Source organism: Suillus bovinus (genome assembly GCF_016758785.1).
Source record: "Suillus bovinus strain UH-Sbo-P2 chromosome Unknown EDB93scaffold_9, whole genome shotgun sequence".
In the NCBI taxonomy this organism is placed as follows: domain Eukaryota; kingdom Fungi; phylum Basidiomycota; class Agaricomycetes; order Boletales; family Suillaceae; genus Suillus; species Suillus bovinus.
Genome location: NW_024542065.1, coordinates 406,519 through 427,832, shown reverse-complemented (window position 1 = coordinate 427,832; position 21,314 = coordinate 406,519). Strand labels below are relative to the sequence as shown.

General features: G+C 47.9%; 8 protein-coding genes and 2 non-coding genes across 10 annotated transcripts; 6 read left to right on the top strand and 4 right to left on the bottom strand.

The window, feature by feature from the left end:
* Positions 1–572: 572 nt before the first annotated feature.
* On the bottom strand, positions 573–2,142 carry EDB93DRAFT_1247293 (glycoside hydrolase family 5 protein; the record flags this gene model as incomplete). Its single annotated transcript, XM_041452573.1, has 7 exons — positions 573–989; positions 1,041–1,188; positions 1,257–1,316; positions 1,368–1,514; positions 1,574–1,741; positions 1,790–1,953; positions 2,002–2,142. The coding sequence occupies 7 exons, from the start codon at positions 2,140–2,142 to the stop codon at positions 573–575; spliced, it is 1,245 nt and encodes a 414-aa protein (XP_041310922.1).
* A 760-nt stretch (positions 2,143–2,902) lies between these two features.
* Positions 2,903–4,695, top strand: EDB93DRAFT_921129 (nucleotide-diphospho-sugar transferase). The gene is made up of 2 exons (XM_041457949.1): positions 2,903–3,607; positions 3,658–4,695. The coding sequence occupies exons 1-2, from the start codon at positions 3,022–3,024 to the stop codon at positions 4,539–4,541; spliced, it is 1,470 nt and encodes a 489-aa protein (XP_041310921.1). The 5' UTR covers positions 2,903–3,021; the 3' UTR covers positions 4,542–4,695.
* A 55-nt stretch (positions 4,696–4,750) lies between these two features.
* Positions 4,751–7,048, bottom strand: EDB93DRAFT_1127392 (uncharacterized protein). Its single transcript, XM_041448790.1, has 11 exons — positions 6,494–7,048; positions 6,376–6,443; positions 6,249–6,321; positions 6,120–6,190; positions 6,052–6,069; positions 5,953–6,000; positions 5,459–5,905; positions 5,341–5,402; positions 5,260–5,295; positions 5,039–5,210; positions 4,751–4,975 (listed from the first exon to the last, which is right to left on the bottom strand). The coding sequence occupies exons 1-11, from the start codon at positions 6,813–6,815 to the stop codon at positions 4,850–4,852; spliced, it is 1,443 nt and encodes a 480-aa protein (XP_041310920.1). The 5' UTR covers positions 6,816–7,048; the 3' UTR covers positions 4,751–4,849.
* Positions 7,049–7,280: 232 nt separating this feature from the next.
* EDB93DRAFT_1127388 (uncharacterized protein) lies at positions 7,281–10,925 on the top strand. Its single transcript, XM_041448789.1, has 11 exons — positions 7,281–7,310; positions 7,360–8,691; positions 8,744–8,828; positions 8,881–9,183; positions 9,235–9,511; positions 9,564–9,761; positions 9,809–9,913; positions 9,963–10,086; positions 10,135–10,313; positions 10,368–10,547; positions 10,600–10,925. Exons 1-11 carry the CDS (start codon positions 7,298–7,300, stop codon positions 10,705–10,707), a joined length of 2,904 nt encoding a protein of 967 aa, XP_041310919.1. The 5' UTR covers positions 7,281–7,297; the 3' UTR covers positions 10,708–10,925.
* Positions 10,835–10,924, top strand: EDB93DRAFT_t35. The gene has a single exon. It is a non-coding gene; the product is annotated as a tRNA-Glu (tRNA).
* A 291-nt stretch (positions 10,926–11,216) lies between the features above and the next one.
* On the top strand, positions 11,217–11,309 carry EDB93DRAFT_t36. Its single transcript has one exon. It is a non-coding gene; the product is annotated as a tRNA-Trp (tRNA).
* A 9-nt stretch (positions 11,310–11,318) lies between these two features.
* EDB93DRAFT_1127383 (uncharacterized protein) lies at positions 11,319–13,353 on the top strand. Its single transcript, XM_041448788.1, has 8 exons — positions 11,319–11,816; positions 11,911–11,988; positions 12,048–12,160; positions 12,214–12,369; positions 12,421–12,499; positions 12,550–12,675; positions 12,724–12,914; positions 12,965–13,353. The coding sequence occupies exons 1-8, from the start codon at positions 11,723–11,725 to the stop codon at positions 13,082–13,084; spliced, it is 957 nt and encodes a 318-aa protein (XP_041310918.1). The 5' UTR covers positions 11,319–11,722; the 3' UTR covers positions 13,085–13,353.
* A 306-nt stretch (positions 13,354–13,659) lies between these two features.
* On the bottom strand, positions 13,660–14,680 carry EDB93DRAFT_1101455 (uncharacterized protein; the record flags this gene model as incomplete). The annotated part of the gene is made up of 4 exons (XM_041447101.1): positions 13,660–14,174; positions 14,223–14,377; positions 14,429–14,508; positions 14,561–14,680. The coding sequence occupies 4 exons, from the start codon at positions 14,678–14,680 to the stop codon at positions 13,660–13,662; spliced, it is 870 nt and encodes a 289-aa protein (XP_041310917.1).
* Positions 14,681–15,055: 375 nt separating this feature from the next.
* On the bottom strand, positions 15,056–16,781 carry EDB93DRAFT_1310581 (mitochondrial carrier domain-containing protein; the record flags this gene model as incomplete). Its single annotated transcript, XM_041454815.1, has 10 exons — positions 15,056–15,363; positions 15,416–15,452; positions 15,505–15,637; positions 15,693–15,719; positions 15,773–16,033; positions 16,088–16,131; positions 16,182–16,292; positions 16,346–16,370; positions 16,489–16,601; positions 16,658–16,781. 10 exons carry the CDS (start codon positions 16,779–16,781, stop codon positions 15,294–15,296), a joined length of 945 nt encoding a protein of 314 aa, XP_041310916.1. The 3' UTR covers positions 15,056–15,293.
* Positions 16,782–17,169: 388 nt separating this feature from the next.
* On the top strand, positions 17,170–21,229 carry EDB93DRAFT_1247287 (PhoX domain-containing protein; the record flags this gene model as incomplete). The annotated part of the gene is made up of 9 exons (XM_041452572.1): positions 17,170–18,054; positions 18,109–18,131; positions 18,186–18,409; positions 18,459–18,586; positions 18,638–20,188; positions 20,239–20,747; positions 20,795–20,976; positions 21,029–21,144; positions 21,194–21,229. 9 exons carry the CDS (start codon positions 17,170–17,172, stop codon positions 21,227–21,229), a joined length of 3,654 nt encoding a protein of 1,217 aa, XP_041310915.1.
* Between the last annotated feature and the right edge of the window lie 85 nt (positions 21,230–21,314).

Here is a 21,314-nt window from a genome sequence, read left to right as displayed (position 1 = left end):
AGAAAGGCTACTGCCCTCCTGGATAAGTCGATAGGGACACGCGTCTTATAGGATACGGACTCCAATTAACAATTTGTCCGAGTTGCACACTGGCCAAAATGCATCTGCTTTGCTGCTTGAGCTTGAGGAATCTCCGATCGACTCCAAAGATGAGTGCTTGGGTACCGAGTCCTGAAATGACCATCGATATGGTGATGCTGACGCCGCAGAGGCACACCACTCCTTCACCAAGCTACTGTGGTCGGTGTGCTTGGTCATTTGCGAACAAGTTAGAGTTTGTCTCGACGTAATCCAGGTCTTCTACTACAGAGTGAATGGAAGTTTGGAGTGCGGAGTTGTGCTGTATACTACATTGAAGTGTTTACTTACGTAATAGTGGGCCAATCGGTGAGCTCCCATTATAATTAGCAACACCACAGTATAGTGCCAACACATAAAACGTTAGGTCAAAGATTGTCGCATTTACCGATTAAACGAGAGACAAAGTATGGGTATATACTGGTATATGTAGGTTGCTACCATGACTCCGCTGTTAGTGATGCTAATAAATTGTTCGGCATTGCTGCCATTTTTCAATCGCAAATGTTCGGGTACTCCAAGTCAGTTGGGTTTTGTGGTATCCATCCATACTGCAACCCAGCCTGGTAACTCCAATCATCCGCATCCTCAGCTTTCCAGGTCCACTGAATCCATCCACTGCCTTTCTCGTAGGAGATCACCTGAGCTTCCCAGTATTGGCGCATAAACTGCTTGTAATCTGCGCTAAAGGTCGTCGCATTGCCTGTTTTGCCTGTACAGCTGCCGACCGCGGTTGAGCCTGACAAGGTTCCGTCATAGCGTGCTCCACGACCGCGACCATTCAACCAGGTCGCGCAGTCTGTTGATGCAGGGGTCCATTCACCGACAATTATCCACAAGTCAAAGTCGGCGAGACTGGAGCCATGACTGCACGCCTCCTGAATGTGCTCAGAATAGTTGTAGGCAACTTGCTGTTCACATCGTTAACACCTCGCGTCATGAAGGAAATGGAGGGTGCATACCTGGTTTGTAAACATCTGGTAGATGTGAGTGTCCATTGCGACGCCGTCGTACCCGTCGACCATATAGCCATCCCAATAACTGAGGTCTTGGAACGCGTCATGAATGAGCTCGACTGTGTTACTTTCTGTGGATGAACCGTCTGGATATCTAAAAATTCCGGGTGTTATTAGCCAAAATTAGGATGAAGGTCAAGTTCTTGCCTAATGCTCGTATACGAGTCTTGCCAATATTGCTTCACGACCGAGAGCATTTGACTGCCGTTATATCCTGCAGGTCTACGAATCATTAATCCCGCTGAGAGTGAGCCAGGATAGAAGGGAACTTACTCATTCAATGGTGCAATGACAGGCACTGTTTCGTACTGCGAACCGACCATAGAAACAATGGTCTCGATAATTTCATTTGTCCTATCGATGTCAGTCTGGTTGGTCTGCCACGTTGGATACTGCATTCTTTGACCAGAATTATCAAAACTGAGAGAAAGATATTAGCGTGATGCGTGATCCCGAGATGGTGTTACTGTTGGATTCACCCGTTCTGACTGCCAGGGGCACCGTGCAGGTCGATTATGAGCTTGAGGTTATGGTTTGACGCCCAGGTAATGGCCTTGTCCACATATTCTAGCTGTCCAGTTATGTACGGTTCTCCTGCACCGACCGCGAATGCCCAGTATCCGACGGGGAGACGAACATGGTTCAGGCTGTAGAATATCTTAGAGGGAATTCAATAAGCATTGATTGGACCATACCCTGCTGCTGCAATGGCTTCAAAGTCATCTTCGGTGATCCAAGAGTTCCAATGGTTTTGTAAGACGGCCAAGGCGGTGTTGTAGTCCTGATACTCGCCGAAGGTCCACTCATCGACAATAGCACTATTGCCAGTGTTCTGGAATATACTTGGGGTGATCCAAGGCTAGATACAAATTACAAAAAAGTATCACATTATGTATAGGTTACTTACCTCGAGGACAAGCCAGCCGCCTAGATTGACACCTCGCACTTTTTCGGAACCATAGTTAAAGCCCGGCTGGATAGACAACACGGATGGAACTGCGGAAACTCCGAGCACAGCAAGACTAAGTAAGCGATTCAGTAGGAGCATGGCCTCGCAGCTGGGATGAACGTGGGTGGTACATGAGGGCTTGTCTTTTATATGAGGAACCAATTGTACTAGTGGTTCAATTACACATCGGTAGTTCGCTTGTGATCCGAGTAAAATCGGTTCCGCTGCAGGAAGATCAACACAAACATATTAACCTCGAAAATCTAATCCGTACACGCTGGCGTGCGGTCAGCATCACGATTTATGTTGACCACACATATGTCTATGGGTGCTGCCAGTGGTCGACGCGATTCAAGTCTGAAGTGAATGAGGATTTATTCATATTTGTTGGTCGCGAGAAGACGTACGCTCACATAAAAGTTCCATACTTTGAATCATTGACACAGTCATGGCGACTTGAGAAGTTCAGGCTTCCGAGTCCGATGTGTTAACGTGAAATTCAGAAATTGTCACCACAGCACTGCATAGATCACTAGTGCTGCAATCCGAATCTTTACGCATCGTTGACGCGGCAGGCCTGCAAAACAATGGAAGTAATCAGTCTTCAAGTTTCTTTGGTTTAAATATATTATAGCTAATTTTACATGCATATGGGCGCACGCGCGCTTATATTTAATCCTACTATGTGTCATATTCGGGATACGGAAGAATGAAATCACATACGATGAGCTCGATTGAGACTGAGCTCGTCGAAGAGCTCGATGACCGTCATCGATATAATTTGTGTTGGAGAAGGAAAAGGGTTTTCCCCAGGGCTATGTTCAACGGAGGGGCTGTGGGTTGGGCAACCAGACGGCTAGTACCGGAATTGCCAATATTACTAGAGTCTCATCCGTAATAAATAGTAGCAAGTCTCTTCCTGACTAGCCCCACGTCCTCATCTTCTGATCCTTCATCTCATACGTTACTTAGGTCAGAATGGCCGTTGATGATATCCGTAAAAAATACCAGGCTGCTGGTCACGACCACCTATTCACTTTCTGGTCAACCCTTGAAGAATCAGAACGCAATTCCCTCTCCCGCCAACTCGAAAACCTTGACGTCGATCGTGTGAACAGGATCTACAAGAAGGCTATCGCATCTGAGAAGGAAGCCGCCAACCCCCAGCCTATTGAACCCCTTCCTGTTGGGGCTTGCGAGTCTGTCGTTAATGATCCTGCGAGCGAGAAGAGATGGCGTAGTGAGGGCCTCCAGGCCATCGCCCGTGGGGAAGTGGGAGTCCTCCTTATGGCGGGTGGTCAAGGTACCCGTCTGGGCAGTTCAGCGCCCAAGGGTTGTTATGACATCGGCCTGCCTTCACACAAAAGTCTCTTCCAGTACCAGGCTGAGCGTATCGCTTGCCTTCAAGTTGTTGCCGAGAAGGAATACAACAAAGCTGCAGGTTCAGTCATTGTGCCGTGGTATGTCATGACCAGCGGTCCGACGCGTCGTGAGACCGAGGCATTCTTCACGAAGAACAATTTCTTTGGATTGAGTTCCAGGAACGTTGTCTTCTTTGAACAAGGTAACGATATTTTTTCATTATAACACAATTTTGTTGACCGGCATCTTCAGGCACTCTCCCATGCTTGACTGCGGAGGGCAAGATCATGCTCGAGAACACATCACGTGTTGCGGTTGCCCCTGACGGTAACGGCGGGCTGTATGCCGCTACACGCACACCTCTATCCGAGTCTAGCAATTCAACGGTTCTTTCTGACTTGACTGATCGCGGAATCCTCTACGTTCATGCATACTGCGTCGACAACTGCCTCGTCAAAGTCGCCGACCCCGTTTTCCTCGGCTACTGCATATCCAAGCAGGCTGATTGTGCTGCCAAAGTAGTTCCCAAGGCCTCTCCTTCGGAGTCAGTTGGCGTTGTTGCTCGTAGGGGGGAAAAGTTCAGCGTTGTCGAGTACTCGGAGATCTCCCAGGAACAAGCCGAACTTCGTAACTCCAAGACTGGAGAGCTAGCTTTCAATGCCGCCAACATCGCCAATCATTTCTACACGACGAGCTATCTCAAATCTGTTCAATCGTTCGAAGATGACCTTGCATTCCACATCGCTCGCAAGAAGATTCCCACAGTTGATCTGAAGACTGGCGAAGCAGTCAAGCCGAGCAAACCTAATGGCATGAAGCTTGAACTGTTTGTGTTTGACGTCTTCCCCTTCACGAAGCGCTTTTCAGTTTTGGAAGTTGCACGTAATGAGGAGTTCAGTCCGCTCAAAAACGCGCCTGGAACTGGTGCAGATGACCCAGAGACTAGTCGCCGTGACCTACTTGCGCAGCACAAACGGTTCCTGGAGAGGGCTGGTGCCCAGGTCAAAGATGGTGTGGAGATTGAGCTCTCGCCATGTGTTAGCTATGCTGGCGAGGGCCTGGAGTTCGTGAAGGGCAAGACCTTCACAAAGTCAGGTTACGTTGAAAACCCCGAGGAGCTCGATGCCCTTCTCTAGTCGGGATAGCATATAGACCTCTAATTGAGTTTGGATGGGATGGGACGCTGTGGAACTTTTGTACGACTACTCTTTTGCATGGACATCCTCTTTCAGTTTTTCAATCAACATGCCTTACTTGTACACCCGATCATTTGATATCAGTAGTGATTCGCGTCCCTTAGAAACAAGCTGAACAATAAATATAATGACGTTCAACCTCCTACAGGGCCGCCATCTGCAAGTTTGGCTCCCCGCTTTTCCAACTCATCTCGAAGAGAAGCAAATAAGCGTTGGGTCCGCTCGGCATTTGGCTGTGTATCAGTACGTCAAATCGAAGACGCACTGCTGCATGGCATAGATGCACACACCTCCTTGCAGCAGGTAATGAGCTTATCGATCAACATTGTTTGTCCGTTCTGCGCATCTTCCAACTCCTTTCGGAGATTCTGATTCTGGATTGATGTTGAAAAAAGCTGAGGGGCATGTGCTGAAAATATGGATAGAATGTGAATTACCTCGTCGTCCATTTTGTCGGCACGGGATTTCTCCCCCTCAGCCAGCTGTTTCTGCTCAGCTGCTCGAGCACGAGATAGGAGAACCTCGAGCTCTTTTGAACGGATGACGCATTCAAAATGTCGTTCGCGAAGCTCATACTGTCGGAGGACTTCCTTCAGTCGTTCTCGTACGCTATAGTCGCAGCTTAGTGGGTGAGCATTCTCAACAATGGGGTACGCACACGCCATCAAAGATCTCTTCCAATGACCGTCGAGCGCTAATTAGTGTCAGTGGGGCAAATCAAGAGAACGAGGGAACCCACTCTCGTGGATCATCCGTCCAGTTCTTTCTGAGGCGCTGACGACGAGATTCTGGAAGGTCTTCCTGTATAGGTATATCTTTTAACTTCATTTTCCAACACGATTCGTGTCATCACTCACGAAGTCATCCAGTCCGGGTCCTTCGGTGAGGTCCATAAGCTCCACAGCAAGAATCTCATCTCCGTCTTCTACTCCTTGCTCTTCTGGTGTCTGGTCCGCATCTATTGTCCGACCATTGTGGGAGAAGATGAATTGGATGGAAGATGACGCATTGGAGCCGACACTGTGCGTGCTGGCGGCTTCCGACTTGGCAGTGCCATTCATCGGCTTCCCGCTCCCGCTCACCGATGTTTTCCCCTCATCCTTCTTCCCACCGGTCGCCTCCATTCGATCTGTCCACGCATTGAAAAGTCGGGAGAACTTGGTCTTGCGTGAGATTTTGAAGAATAGTTCAGCTCGATATCGGCAGACCACTTTCACGACAATGTCAGGCATTTCGCGGTATTTGACGTCTTGCGTTTTGGCTTTGTCCACTCGTTTTGCCATGTCGGATTTCATTTGCATGATCTGAAGGCAGTATCAGTTGAGCTACAAGTTGAAGAAATGACACACACCTCTTCTTGTGCCTCTTCTATGCATTGTGCTAGACGTTTACTGTCCTCCTAGGTCGGTGTAAGCATACTGGATGAACCTCGTTGCGCAGTAATGCGTACCCGTAGTCTCTTGTTGTCCTACACGAAAGTTGGTTAGGAATATAGAAACAGGTCATGAATCTGCTGACCTTTTGGAGCTCGCGTGCCAAATTCTCCATTTTGACTTTAGTCTGATTAGCTTTCGTCAGTTGACCCTTTGCTTTATGAATACAGTGGAGTATGAGTATGTTAGAACGGAGTGGGTCAATCGTACGTACCAGCATCTTTGTCCTTGACCAATTTCTGTTTTTCCTTTGCATGGTCGCGTTCCAATCGCTTTAGTTCTGCGAACTGCAAATCCGTGATTCAGAAATGCATACATCGGACATGCGAATGATAACGTACGAGTTCAATGTACTTGGCGTGAACTGCGTTCTCCTCCATGCCCTTGACCGACTTTACAGCCTCCTCAGCTGATGAACGGATGAGTGGTGTATAAATTTGAGAGGCAGGACGCACGCACCGAATATCTTCTCCTCCTCTTCCTCAAGCACCTCCTCCTCTTCCAGAGCAGCGATCCTGCTCTTCAGAGACTCGTACATTGCAGCAGGATCGACAGGTGTATCGTTCTTTTTCTTTCCTTTCTGATTGTGAGTATAAGTGCCATTAACAACGGCGTTATTGGAATGGGGTGGTAGTGTTCGATTTGGAATGGGTGAATTCGGATGATTAGGAAGAAGGGGAGGCGCGACGGAAGGCGCAGAAGGAGCGAGACCGGTTGGGGGAGGTTTGGCTGGCCGCGAACCTATTGCATTCTGACTGGGAATGATGTTTGTACCGTTCATAGGTATTTGATCCCCAGACGTCGTGCTGGTGGACCTGCGCGGTCGGCGAGGGATACAAGGTATGAAGAACTTTAAGAAAGCAATGTTTTGAAAGCGTGAAGGTTAGCTGAATGCTTTTTATTTGGCCAGACCAGATTGCCAGTGATTAACAAAATTTCAAAGACGGAACACACGGAATGTCATGGATTAGACTGGCGACGGTCGACGGGCGTTAGTAGCTAAGAGGACGATCAATATTGAGTTTCAACTATATATGCGTATACTGGTAGGCCTACTAGAGCCCAGACTAATCTCAATAAAATCAATTTTATTGTTCAAAAATTCTACGGAGATTCTATAAAAACATATAGCCCGGTATCAACCTTAGATCAATGGCTGTCCACAGTGGAACAACTGAGGCTGATGTAATGCCACACGTGATCAATTTTCAAGACGCGTCGCGTACTCTGAGATGGCAAACAACCTTGTAACTTGTAACAAAAATGTATAATCTAGGTGAGACACTTCAAGTATCTTCTTTTCAGGCTTTACATGAGACTTTTAGACTCTTCTCCTAGTCCGCCCAGGAAGAAAATGAGAATGTCTTCTCCAACCTATGACGAACAAGTCGATGACATGAGTCAAGACGATATAAGCGCTTTCGATGCCATAGAGGCACGCCTTTCTCAGCCAGCCCCTCCACTTCAAGAAGTGCTCCTACAAAAAAACTCACATCGCAGGCTTAGCCCTGGTGAAGCTGCAGATCGTAGCACTTCGTCCGATCAGGACCTCCTTTCCTCACAGGACATAGTTTCTCATAGCGACAACAATCCTTTTGTTTCTGACCCATTCACTGATTCGAACGTCACAAAGCCAGCAGTATATGCATCTTTTACCAAAGCATCTGCCGTTCTCCCTCCAGTAGGCTTCAAGTCTGCATCGGCTTTGCCCATCCAGAATGTTGATGACTCATACCGTTCGCCTTCGCCCGAGGCACCCCCGGAAGTCGATTACTCTTCCTGGTTTACTTTGGCTCCTCCTGCAACTTTTGTCGGCTTTCAATCTGCTACGTCCCGTCTTGATCAAACCAAAGAGAATGTTCCCGAGGCGACCGCCAGTCCCAGCACACTCATAGGTTTTAAATCCGTCGGAAAAGGGAATCTTATCATTCCATCAACCACTGCATTGCGGAAGGCCGAGGAAAAAATCAAGGTGTGGCAGGAAGAAGTTGATGATTCGAGTTCCTCCCAAAATCCTGGAGGTTTGGTGCCCTCTACTTCAGCACGACCATCCTCGCCTCAGCGTACCATTTTGGGAGCAGTGCACAATTCCTTGTTGCCTCAAGTTCCAGATACACCGACTCCTGCAATGGCTACTCGCAGGTCATTCGAAGCTGCAGCACGATCGACACTTGACGCACCAACGTTTCGTGCCAGCGACTTCAAGGGAAAGCAGAAACCTTTCAAATCTCCTTTGATCACTTCCGTACCATCACAACAGCCTATCGCGGGGATAGCCAGCTCTACATACGTCAACTCTCCCCTCAATCCTCATCGTCAGGGCTTCGCGTCCGCATCTTCACATATGACTCCATCCAGTTCTGTTGTACCAGGAACACCTGTCCGTGCCTCAGCATCGGTTAATTCCAGTGTCGCATTTCGACCACTGGGCCTTACGCCGCGAAATTTACGTGGTGGTCTGGTCAAGAACAAGTTTGTGACGCCTTTCAAACCAGGCGTCAAACCTCCAGAATTGAACAGTGCAGCATCAGCTACACCGTGGTCTGCTGCCTCAAGTCCCAGCTTACAGCGACCTATGTATCCGGCCTCAGCAACCCAGTCTCCAAGGCCAGAAAAGAAAGCTCCCGAGAAGGGTACAGACAAAGTGTTTAACCTTGGTAAGTGTTTCACTGAAGTAATCCATCGCTCAACTTATCACTCCTGTTACAGTCCCTCCTGCAGGAAGAATGACGCTTGCCAATTCCAGTCTTACACCTCAGACCTACACTACTGCAGAGCTTGAGGATCGGGGAATGTCAGTTAGTCAGTTTAGCTGCAATACTAATTACTGACACGCTTCCACATAGAAATGTTACGGAGCTATCCCAGATAACACCAGCTACCGCTCTCTTTTACTCGTTTTATACGCCATCTGCTACGCCGAGCGAAAGTGTTCAACCCTCTGACGTGACGCCTCTCGGACCTGCTGCCGCCCTAGAAGAACTCCACGCAAGGGGGTGCTCGTTAGCCACGAAGGAATGGGTCAATAATCATTGGCCACTTGTCCTTTGGAAGCTCGCTGGAATGGTCTCACTCGAACCAGAAGCAGAATCGGATCCCGATCGCAAACGGTGGCGCTGGCCTGAAGTGATCCGCCAGCTACTGTACAGGTTTGTGCCGTCTACCTATCTGGTTTTTTACCTGACCAATCACTGGGGCAGATACGAACGAGACTTGAACGGGTCAACACGACCACCCCTACGACTGATTACTACAAGAGATGCGCCCGCTGCATCTCCGATGGTACTCTGCGTGTCAAATGTGACCTGGTCACCAGCTGGAGAAACTGATGACGGTTTTCCCATTCCCTCGCATCCCGAGTTAGAGGTGACAGACGGATGGTACAGACTGCGCGCGAGAGTTGACAAGCCACTTGCGAGAGCCATCCGTAAGGGTCATATCAAGATTGGGAGGAAGATCGCTGTTGCTGGAGCCAGGGTAAGTGACTGATACTACCCTACATTGTGATATTAGACGACTTTTCGTGCAGCTCTCTGCAGAGCGTAAAGATGGACAAGAAGTCCTCGAGGCATATGATTCGAGTGTCCTGGTGCTGACAGGTAACTCGTCCCATATGGCCCCCTGGCACGCAAAGCTTGGCTTCCAGCGAAGTCCATTCATTGCAACCCTCAACAGCCTGACGGCGGACGGTGGCAACGTTGCTGTTGCAGCTGTCGAAGTTATCAAGGTAGGATGAGCGTGCAACACCCAGACATAGCTTACTCTACTTGAAAGATTCATCCCATCGCATACATTGAATTTTTCGAAGACGAAAACGGAAAGCGGATGGAGGGTCCCCGCAGTGCCAAGGAGGAAAGTGCCTCGAGTGAACAATGGAAGGTGAGATGAAGAGTTCTGCACCAAGTCTAGCGCTTATATTCTATATCAGAGAAAGCGCGAACTCGCTGCCTCAAAAATTTGGTCGGATCTTGAAAGACGAGCGGCGTTGATGATAAAGTTTGCAGATAGGCTTGAACAACGTGTGGGTCCGGACTTCAATATCAAAAACGAAGGTGAGAAGGCCGTAACCAAGGTTGTGTATTGCTCACGCACTATTTCAGAAATACCGGATAATCTTGACGATTTATATGAATCCTTGGAGGAGAGTGATCATCATCAAGCCCAAGCGATACTCTCACGGCTTAGCCGCCTTGAAGCAGGCAGTCTTGCTGCATACATCAGAGAAAAGCTTCTCCGGGATCGCGAAGCTGTCGCAGGAGACATCGAGCGAGAATTGCAGGTGAGTTTGTAAGTTTGACACTTGCATGAATTTTTTCGCCGAGCGCTCCCCCAGGACAAATGTCCTGCTCGGGAAGTACGCAGTTTCCGTGTTATCATCGTGAAGGATGCATATGCACCCACAAGAGGCGGCGGCAGTATCCGCAAAGCTCAGCTAACCGTCTGGGATGTACTCAACTTATCGATTGCTGAAGGATCCCAAGCGGGGGAGTTTAAATTAGGCCAGAAGTTCCTCGTGAGTATTGTGTTTTTAGAGCAGTACGATTCTCATCTTGCGATTACGCCAGGTAACAAATTTGATGCCCAAGCAACCATCTGCTTGGATGGACCGAGGCCCTGGATCGGAAGTGTATCTTGTCACCACAAAAAATTCTAGGTGGAAAAGGTTGGGATGAGCAGACGTTACTGAGGATAACGCGAGAGTGAGCTTGTAATGTGTAGGTTGGGGTGTAATGATATTATATGTTCAAGGCAAACTGCTTGACACTGAGACTTGTAACACTCTAGGCACAGCTTTGCTACTCGGATATGGTGTAAAGGTAACATATCCGCCTCTCATATGCCCTGCATAAGGGCGCGCGGTTGCTCGGGGTTCGATTCCCCGTATCCGAATCATTTTTCCTTCACGATGGTCCAAACCCATTAACGAGGAACCTACATATTTATATACTTTGAAAACTCGAGATAAAATTGATTTCGGGGTAGGATCCGACGGATCTACTGACATTCATAGAGATATAATTACTAGCCAGAGCTAAACACCACTGCGTCCTTCAACCCTCACGATTTGCCGTTGACGGTACCGTCTGTACAGTGAGTCAGTGACAGAGCCAACAACTCAGAATCGTTCAACTCGAAGTCCCGGTAGCACTTACTATCAATCATTTGAGATCATGTATTCCATGAACCCGTGGCGCAGTGGTAGCGCGTATGATTCCAGCGGAACTTCAAGTTCTCGGCATCCATAAGGTCATCCGTTCAATCCGGGTCGGGTTCACTTTTTTTGTGTGAAAAACGCGTGGCTCACCTTGTCCAGATTTGGCATGTACCAGCATGTGGTGGCCTGTGGTGGCTGCGTTTTTTTTTTTTTGGCTTTGCCATGATGGCCCATCTGCCAGTTGGCGGTGTGTGTTCCTTCCACAGAATTTGAGTAGTGCTACTTCTTGTGCCTACGCTGATATGTTCCGCCAGCGCACGTCCACCTACGGACTCGGAATATGAACAGGTCCTCGGATGTGCCTTTGCTGATTCGACCACGAGTCTGCCTCGTGACAGTGCCAGTTATTCACAAATGATTGTGAACGGCACGGGAGTCAATCAGCCCACCGTCTGCCAGAAAATGGTTGGACAGTGGCAGGTAGCCGGTAATTTCATTCAGCGTTAGTTGGTATCAGAATTCGAATTTTCTACATGACGGGCGTTGTTGAATCTATCTATGGATGCCGGCCAGCACAGCCTTTCATGGGGAAACATATATGCTCTCGAGTCTTTGCCTTTTTACAAGGTAGCTGCCTACGCTCGACCATCCAAAGATCCTCACATTAGCTTGTGTCTCCGTGCACGAAAATCGCCATCTAAATTTGACTCGACTGGTTTAGTGGCACGACCCGAGATCATGACCATACCTATGGACACAGCTGCTTTGTTAGGTTTATTTCTCGATACCTTGCTGTATGGTGCGTAGCCGACCACTAGCGGAAAGGTCATGATGCCAAACTTTGCTTATCCTCAACAGGCGTGTTCTTCACTTTATACTGTTTCACGTTAATCATCCTGCTCAAGAAGACCGGCATTAAACGACAACTCCTTCTCCCAGTAGCAACCTTGCTGCTCTGCATTGCAACGGCCGTAAGTCGATAGTCAAACCTCCTTGGGGAATAACTCAACGCGATCACTTTCAGCATTTAATCATTGATTTTGTTCGAGCATTAGATGCATTCATATTCAAGGTGGATACGATTGGTGCAAGCGACTACTATTCCAACTTTTCTTCACCATTATTTGTTGCATCAACGGCACTTTTGATCACCCAAACCATTCTCGCCGATGCGATAGTTGTAAGTTTCTCCACATGGCATGTTTGCTTTCCGCTCTGAGTAGGGCCATAGGTTTGGCGATGTTATATGCTCAATGACAGAAGTTTGTTCGTTGCCATTCCTGGCTGTATCATGCTCTTAGCTAGCATGGGTGAGTATCTGGTACTATCAGAGCATTATCTTACCCCGAAACATTCACAGCCACCGGATACTATGGTATCGGGTCCCTTTCTCTGGCCCATCCGCTTTCTAATGTCACCCCCGCTGATTATGGGTGTATCGCCACATTCGATGCATTAACCATGGTTCTCAGTGTTGCCAGTACCAGTATGTCGATTGGATCTAATCTGCAGGCTCTGATGATAGTGACTGCAGGTTTGAATGCTTGGCGCATCTATCGTACTCGCTCTTTCATGCCAGAGGGGTCTGCCGTTTTTCTACCCGTTTTTGTCGTCATCATCGAGAGCGGCGCTTTTTATTCCACGAGTATCTTTGTGCTTCTTTTAACATTCTTCATTGGATCCAACGGCCAATATACCATGCTGGACATAATCACTCCCATTGTAGTGAGTTTACAGAGCTTAAAATTTAAGAGATTCACAGCAATTTTGTTCAGGGGATCACATTCTGCCTCATCATTCTGCAAGTACACTTCAATGTGGGCGGCAACTTGCCGGCCGAAAACCCAATGAAGCCAGGCGTACTGTCACAAGCCTTCCGGGAGAGCGAGGTGTAGGGGAGGGATTCAACATGGAACCAGTAATTGTGCACGTCACGGAGGAACCGGCTTTCTCTGAATAATACCTTAGAATTTGAGGACGGTGTTCAGTTTATAGCCCCTTCGATCTATTGATGAGTCTCTGAAATTATCGTAAACCGAACCCGTCAATATAGTACATAGTTCGTTTGGTTTAACTTTCGTTCAAACTTAATTACCATGTTAGGAAACACCGTCTATGAGATACATTTACTGCGCTTTTTCTTGTTTTTTTTTGATATCAATTACCAGGGTAAGTCATAGTCTACGGTACTTGCAGTACTAGCGCTTACCGACACTGTGCAGGACTTACAAAGTCCTTATCTTTTTGGGTACCTGATTCTTTAGACTTGACTGGGGACTTACAAAACTTTATTGGACGTCTTTCGTCTTTCAGAAAGCACAAACAAGATTTCTTAGGTCTCCATAATTTACAGTAATCAAGATGTTTTCCTTTGCCGGGGGTACCGGTGATTACTTGATTGTGCGCAGTTCACGCTAAGTGTGTACATATGTCATGTCATCATAATGGTCCTCGGGTACTACTCTCTGATCTACTCCTCTTCTTCTTCATCACCATATATCCATTCCCTTGGCCATGTAGGCGGTATCTCCCTCCAGTACGTGAAGTAGGCCTCCAATCTCTCACGTCGTCCCTGCTCCGCGCGCACTATATCCCTCACATTCTTCGCCTGCTCCCTCAACATTTTCGCTCTCTTGCGCAGAGCGGCAGCCTGAGCGAGAATACGCTGATCGTCGGATGTGATGTGGTTCATAACCATCACTGATCGGTTGAGCATCTGTGGTGTTTCGGCCGGAGGGGTCCCTGAACGCGAGCTGCAGGGAGAGCTATGCTGATCCGCGTAGGACAAATAGGAATCAGCATCGCTGGTATCATCGTCCGGAGCCGGGTGCCCAGTGTTTTCCAGTAACGGTGAAGGGCCTTGTAACATTTCTGCTGAAATCACAGCGGCAATGTTGGCAGTATCTCTGGCTGCTGCAGTCGGAGCACTTTCTTCTCGACGGAGCGCAGATTTCTGAGAACCTTCCTGGGCGGCAGGATGATCAACTAGATACATGTCAGATTTTGCACTACGACATGGTACATGACACTCACGATTTGTGTCCACAGGTACGTCCATGATTTGTGTTGATGCACCAGCGACTGGAGGAATTTCCTCGCAAGCTCCTCTTGTTGGCCCAGAAGGAGGCTGGTCTTGCACGCTAAGTCTTAACTTCTTCCTCGGAGTCTCTTCACTTCCTTCATCTTGACTGATCCACCATTAGAACGATTCATTGAATTGATCATGAAGGGGAACATACAGTGGTCGAACAACCTTGCAGAGCTTTAGGAGCTCTTGGATAATCGTCTCGCTCTTCATGTTAGCCTTGATCTTATTTTCCTATTTCCTAGTCATTTACTGGGGCATTCGAAAAAAAACATGCAATACGCACCTTTGCGAGCTTCTGCAGCTTTGCACGGGTGAGCTTACGGAGTGTAGCTTCATCCATGTCAAGTGTCCCCGGGCATGTAGCCAGGATCGGGTGCTCAGATGTGTTGGGTACGCTGTTCATCCTGCGTAGTGTTATCAGAGATAGAGATAGAGAAAATGATAGTGATGGTTGTTGAGAGTGATGAGGTTTTATGAAAGAAAGGTAGAAAACAGGTGACGCGCTTTTTAAAGTCATGGGTGGCATGTGGCATGTAAACATCTACAATTTTAATCCACAGTGGACTTGTACCACAAGCTGACAAGGGAACCGGCTTCAGTACTCCGGTAGAATTACTGTGGAGTTCATTGACCCATATAACTTCCAGCACTCAGCTCGTACATTTAGCACTCCCTTGTGCTCCCACCATACTCTCGCTCTCTGCGATTGACATATAATTCCAGTTGCGGACTGTAGACTTGCGGTTCTCGGACGGAAAAGCTCATCGAGAGGTGAGCGATCAATATATCAGATCCAAGGACACTTTGCAGTAGGATGTTCTCAAGAAACAGGAGTGCAACAAAGCAAATTTATTTCCTGTTCCAGATTTTGTGACCTACACTGTACCGGAGTCAGTCACAATATTAGTTCGAAACAAACCACAAGTCTTCTTCCACATTAGACCCTTGCGTCGACTACTATGCGATGCACTCAGTCACCTGTAGGCTTTCGCTCAGTATGAAAAGGTATCAGGTTATCATGATCTACGATTACGAATATCCTTATACAAACCTAAGATTATATCGTTCACAGTAAGGGTAACAATCCTATAAGTGACAGTCAGAACGGCGCGAATCCCGCAAGCCAAGAACGACTCACGTATGAGGCGCAACACGAAGAAACTGTGCAGTTGAACCTAGACGGATATTCTCAGTAAGACTTGTGGCGGTATGCATGCCGCTACATACCCTTGTACCACCCAAGCACGCCCTCGGTCTTAAAAGTCTTCCAGAGACAGTCGATGGGATTCCTATACAGTGTCCCTGATAAACGACCATCAGGTGTGCGTATTGTTGGTTGGTTGTATACTCGAGTGAGGGCCTGGAGGTGAATATATGAGGCCAAAATTCTCGCTTCGAGCAGGGAGTCAACTAACCGTGTCAGCAGGCTGCATGACAATGCACTACGAGGTGTCAGACTACGGTTATTAGCTATTTGATACGAGTAAAAACACACCACGCAAACTCCAGACACGGACGAACTAGCAAGGTAAGTTAATATGCTGTTCGAAGGAAGTAATCCATGCGAGCCAAGTTGGTTCTTAGTCCATTTGTACGTAGGAAGCTGAACCGAAGATCCCATAGCTGTCCGCAGAATAGCTGCATCCATACCACGCAATAGACCCAAAAACTTTTCCGTCCTAAAGATAGTGGCCAATGCGTCAAACGAGCTCTTGTAGTAATGTTGTGTGCCAACTGGCAATATAGGAGAGTATGCCTGTTGACACCGTAATTAATATCATCAAGTGCCACAAGGCCTTGTCGCACGTACTTGCATTCGCGCTTTAATTAGGAAGAGTGGGTTCCCGAACGAAGCTGATACACGTGAATCAAGAAATGGTAATCATGTCGCACTGTTACTATACCTCCTATTATACCACTTGCGGCACCAGCTGCAGCAGAAGTCAATGGTATCTGGTCGGTGATAGATCTACCTATTGAACGGTTTATTGCTCGACGGAACGGCTCGTAGAACCCTATGTCATAACTAAGAAAAGGTCTGGACAGCAGGGCTAAATTGGTCACTTACCTAGACGTGACCCATTCAAAAGTGTCTGGGGATATCAATATCAAGAGAGCGTCCCTGAAGTTTATAATATCAATATCTGACCTGGTAAACGTACTAGAAGGCTATCAGGCATCAAAAAATGAGTTTAAAACATATTTACATACCGCGGGTCCAAGTCCTCTTTGCAAACCTCGGATGCCCTCGTTTCTCCAAGTTTTTGCCAAAACATCAAAAGCATCCTTATAGACTCTTTTTTGTCCACCTTTGACAAGCTCACCTGCCCGCGTGTCAATATAACATATTGTATCGCTGACGCCATCGCATTGAACGTACCTTGGAGTTGCAAACGCGTCTTGGCTACTTCCGCAGGATTGCTGACAGTGACAGCTATGCATCCTGCCAGTCCACCGCAAAGAAAAGTTTCAAGCGTAGAGAGAGGTGATGTAGTAGAAGCCATACCCTGCCAGAACGGCGCGTTGCGCGAGTGCACTGTGCAGCTTAATTAGACTTGTCGCCGTGGATATTTAAAAATGTGCATGCGTACGGTTATGTACTATGGTATACGTAGCAGGTTGAGCCAATCATAGTCCGACTCCGAACCCCGGCACACTTCCTTACACGGAACTCACTGACTCGGAGTACTAAAGGGTTTCACGTTGAGCTCTATAGTCCAACATCGTGGAGTTCGACTCGGAGCTGAATTCAAAGAGTGGTGATGCTGGATATGGCAAGTGTTGCTCAAGTCCTCTGAGCGAACGGTCGGTGACTTGATCGCTGCGCATCTCAACATGACTCTGACGAGTAGTGTACTCTAGCTGACAGTGATGTACCAAATTCGCCGTGACATGCACTCATTCATTAGTGCTAGGTCTGCTCTCGCTGTCGCCTTTCTCGCCGTTGTATTTCCTGTCGTCGCACGCGCCTTCTCGTCTCCGATATACCTCATCCTCCTTTCTCCTGTGATCATACTGTTCGTGGCGGTCTCGTGTTTCATCGTGACCATTCTTGTTGGAGTTGCCCTGGACAAGAAACTGGTTCATAGGAATGCGCTCACATATGCAGCTAGACCTCTTGCATTCTCAACTCCCGCAGCATGGCAGGCAGTCCTCACTCGTTCGAACTGGTCTCAGAAAACTCCACAATCATTATCACCTTTGTATCCTGAACTACCTGTTGTGTCTTCTACCCTCAACGATATCATGATTTTTGTCGTACGCGATTTCGTACTCACCTGGTACAAGGACATATCATCATCCCCTTCTTTTCCTACGGCAGTTTCTTCGATGCTCCATGACTCCCTTGAGCGGCTTCTGCAGACAAGCACAACTGTCGACCTTTCCGCTCTCCTAGTGAAGCGAATTTTGCCCAAAGTCACTACGCATATCGAGCAATTCCGCCAATCAGAGGTCGCACTTCGCGGTGCAGCCCTAGAACGCCGTCTCACGCAGTCCGAGGAGTTGGATATGTTGTTGGCAAGTAGATATGCAGGAAAGGGTGGAAAACTACATCCTGCAGTGGAGAATCTCTCTTCTACGTTTACGAAACAGAATGAAGAAATACATCTCAGAACAATTGCGGAGCGAATACTCTCGCATGTTCTTCCGGAACAGGAAGCCCATAGTAAGGCTCTGAGAATAGTTGTCCGAGAAATCTTGGTGTGCACAGTGCTGTATCCGATTATGGATATGGTAAGCGACCCTGATTTCTGGAATCGGATGATTGAGCAAGTGGTATGTTACTATGTCCTCAACTAAGTGTGAGCACAGTCATTGACTTCAAAACAGGCAGGCGCCGCAATACACCAGCAGTAGGTGGCAAAGGTGCTCGACTGTTTTCTGTACTTTTAACAATGCATATACAGGAAACTCATATCTCAAGTGAGAAATGTTTTAGAAGCACAATCACCCCGCCGGCACAGCCGCCTTCCTTCAGCAATTTCAACTGGGGACACTATCACGGTTAGAACCGATATGCGGCAGTTTGAGTCGTTCCTCCGGAGTATCAATCGTTGTTCATCACTTCTGGATGCTCGTCGCCTGAAGAATGATATCATGGGAGAAATTCGGAGGACGAGGTTACTTCTTGGTTAGTTTATTCAAATAGTTTACTACATTTTATATTGATACTCCCACAGCTAATCACGAGAAGGAGGATTGGATAAGTGGCGAGAAGACAGAAGACGTAGTAGCTTTCCTTGACAGACTTTATACTGCCAAGCGGACTGTCGAACAGCGAATAGTAGTCCTGGGCGGCGAAGATTCGGTGAGCTGCTCTACGAGATCCATGACTTCTACTTATTACAGAGAATCGCAGAAGTCAGCTGCTTCGCCAGAGTCTGGTTCGCGGACCCAAGTCACTCTACGTGACATCTTAAGCAACCCGACATCACTTTCATACTTCATGGAGTTTATGGATCGTCGGCACCGCTCGCTCTTGGTTCAGTTTTGGTTAACAGTAGAAAGCTTTAAAAATCCATTGGAGTCAATAGACTCGAGCTCATCTGGGGATGAAGACGAACCCTTACAAGGTCCTTCAACCTCCTCGACTCTTAAAGAGGACATTTCAATGATTAACGATCTTTATTTCTCCGTCATGCCACCCCATCCTGCATTGTCATCTATCTCTAAGAGGCACATCGATAGCATACGCTCTTATGCACAAAGTGATTTTCTTCTGGGGCCCTTGGAGGACAAGAAAGTCCGTCGTAGCGTCATGTTGGCGCAGAGACAGGTTCAACAGGCGATGGAACAAGACTTTGAGGACCTTCAGAGATCAGAGCTGTGGTTCCGAATAGTCGAAGATTTCAATCGGGCTAGTGCCAAATTGCTGGAGCCCCCTGCAGGTCGTATCTCGGGACGTTCAATGTCACCCCAGCCACTGCCACTGCCAGCGTCACGTTCTCTTGGCATTGGATCTGTCCATATCTTCCGCTCTGAATCCTCCCCTTCATTGAGCTCTGTGGTTCAGCGCGTAGAAAACCCACGAACCAGTTCAACCACTGCCTCACGGACCAACATTGATGTGCTCATGTCCCCGGTCTCAGATACATCATCAACTACATCCAGAGCTCCTCTCTTCGATGATCCAGATGATGCCCAGGGCGCAGATGAAGCAGAAAGAATGAGAGCCATACAGGCCGCGCTGACGGACATCATTGCCACAGAGCAACTTCCCCACAGTTTCCTCCCTCGAGGTCAGGACAGAGGCGGGAATCGTCACCTCAGCGCAACTTCACTCGACAACAAGAAGGGCATCTTTGGTGATGATGAAGATATGATCGATGAAGAAGATGACGACAGAGCTGAAGGTTCTGTAGACACAAAGCAAGGAACATTTCAGCTAGCTGGACCTGGAGACCTTCAGCTCTCATACGAGATTGAACGCCTTGGTGACAAGATCGCCAAGCTGGAGGCCCACGATGTCATGCTCGACACGCTTATCAAGAAAGCGGAGCTAACAGGCGACGCTCAAGAACTGCGTTTGCTTCAAAAATCAAAGTCATCCATGACCCGCGAACTTCGAGAGTTGCGTTTCCAGAAGATACAATATGAACAGCAAGAATCCGCAAACCGTCTTATCTCCCATCGAACGAAGGTTTCTATTGTTAGTTCGACAGTGGGAGAAGAAGAGGGGAAATCCGTAGTGCGATACCTCGTTGAGGTCCAGCAGCTTGCACCTGACGGAACGTTCGCCTCTGGGTGGGTTGTTGCAAGGAGATACAACGAATTCCTTAGGATGCATAACAAATTGCGCGATCGGTACGCGCTTGTCAAGGGCCTCGATTTCCCAGGCAAGAGACTTGTTGCTTCACTGACCGGCAGTTTCGTAGACACAAGGAGACAAGCCCTTGAGAAATATTTGCAGGTGAGGAACCCACCGGAGTCTGCTTCCTTCGCACATACTTACAGTAACAGAATCTGATTGCCATACATGTCGTCTGCGAAAGCAATGACCTTCGCGCATTTCTGTCTCGCGATTCCCCATTCATTGCGTCCGAAGTCCAAGACGATGTTCCCAAAGGAACCGCCGGCTTTTCAGGGAAAAACCTAGTTCGATCTGTTTATCGCTCAGTGGCAGAGAGCATTGATGATATGTTCTTTGGCCCGTCAATGTTGGATGTTATGATACAAAGGCTTACCCGACAGGCCGCAGAATTTGCTGGTATAGTCGGATCTGCGGTCCACGATGAAGACCTCGTCGCTCAGGCACTGAAAGCGTTTGGGAAGTCCACGTCGGAGGACACGTTCATGCACATGTCTAGTGACCTCCGTCCTTTGGAAGGAGAAACTAGCACATCAACATTCTCTGCTCCTATATGTGACCTTGTCCTTGCTATATTTGAGCTCAACAAGAAGGACAACTGGCTCCGGCGACAAGCGATTGTGATCATTCTCCAGCAAGTACTGGGTGGCACCATTGAGCGGTGAGCCTAAATCTTGCGGTATCTTTGCCCTCCTGACGTGATTAAAGGCAAATCCGCCAAAGCATCAAGTCGTTGTTTGAAGAAAGCCGCATTATGCCTATTTTGACCTTTTTCAAAGATTCTCTTTGGCCAGGTGGTAAGTTGAAACCGCCTGGTCAACCACGGTCAACCGAGGAGATAACACGTAGTCGTGATGGGGCAAACCGTAAGCTCTCCGCATTAGTACCAGGTTTGTGAGGTTTCCTCCCCTACAAATATAGAGTTAACACCGCGATCTACAGATCTTGCTGCCAACATGATAGGTCGGTCAAACGCTCGGCGAGGAGCAAGACGAATATTTGCTGTCCTGCAGAACAAGCGCTTGAACCAGCACATTGCCTACACCATCGTCGACGAGGTGCGTTTCTATTGAACTACAGAAGATGTTGTTCACGAACCTGTTTCAGGTTGTTGCCGCAATGTTTCCTGAGCCTGATATATGAGGGGTCATAACAATGAGCAGTTTTTGTTTGATATCAATTATTATGGGAGGTACACTACTTTGTTACCTATTGTACCACTGCTGTA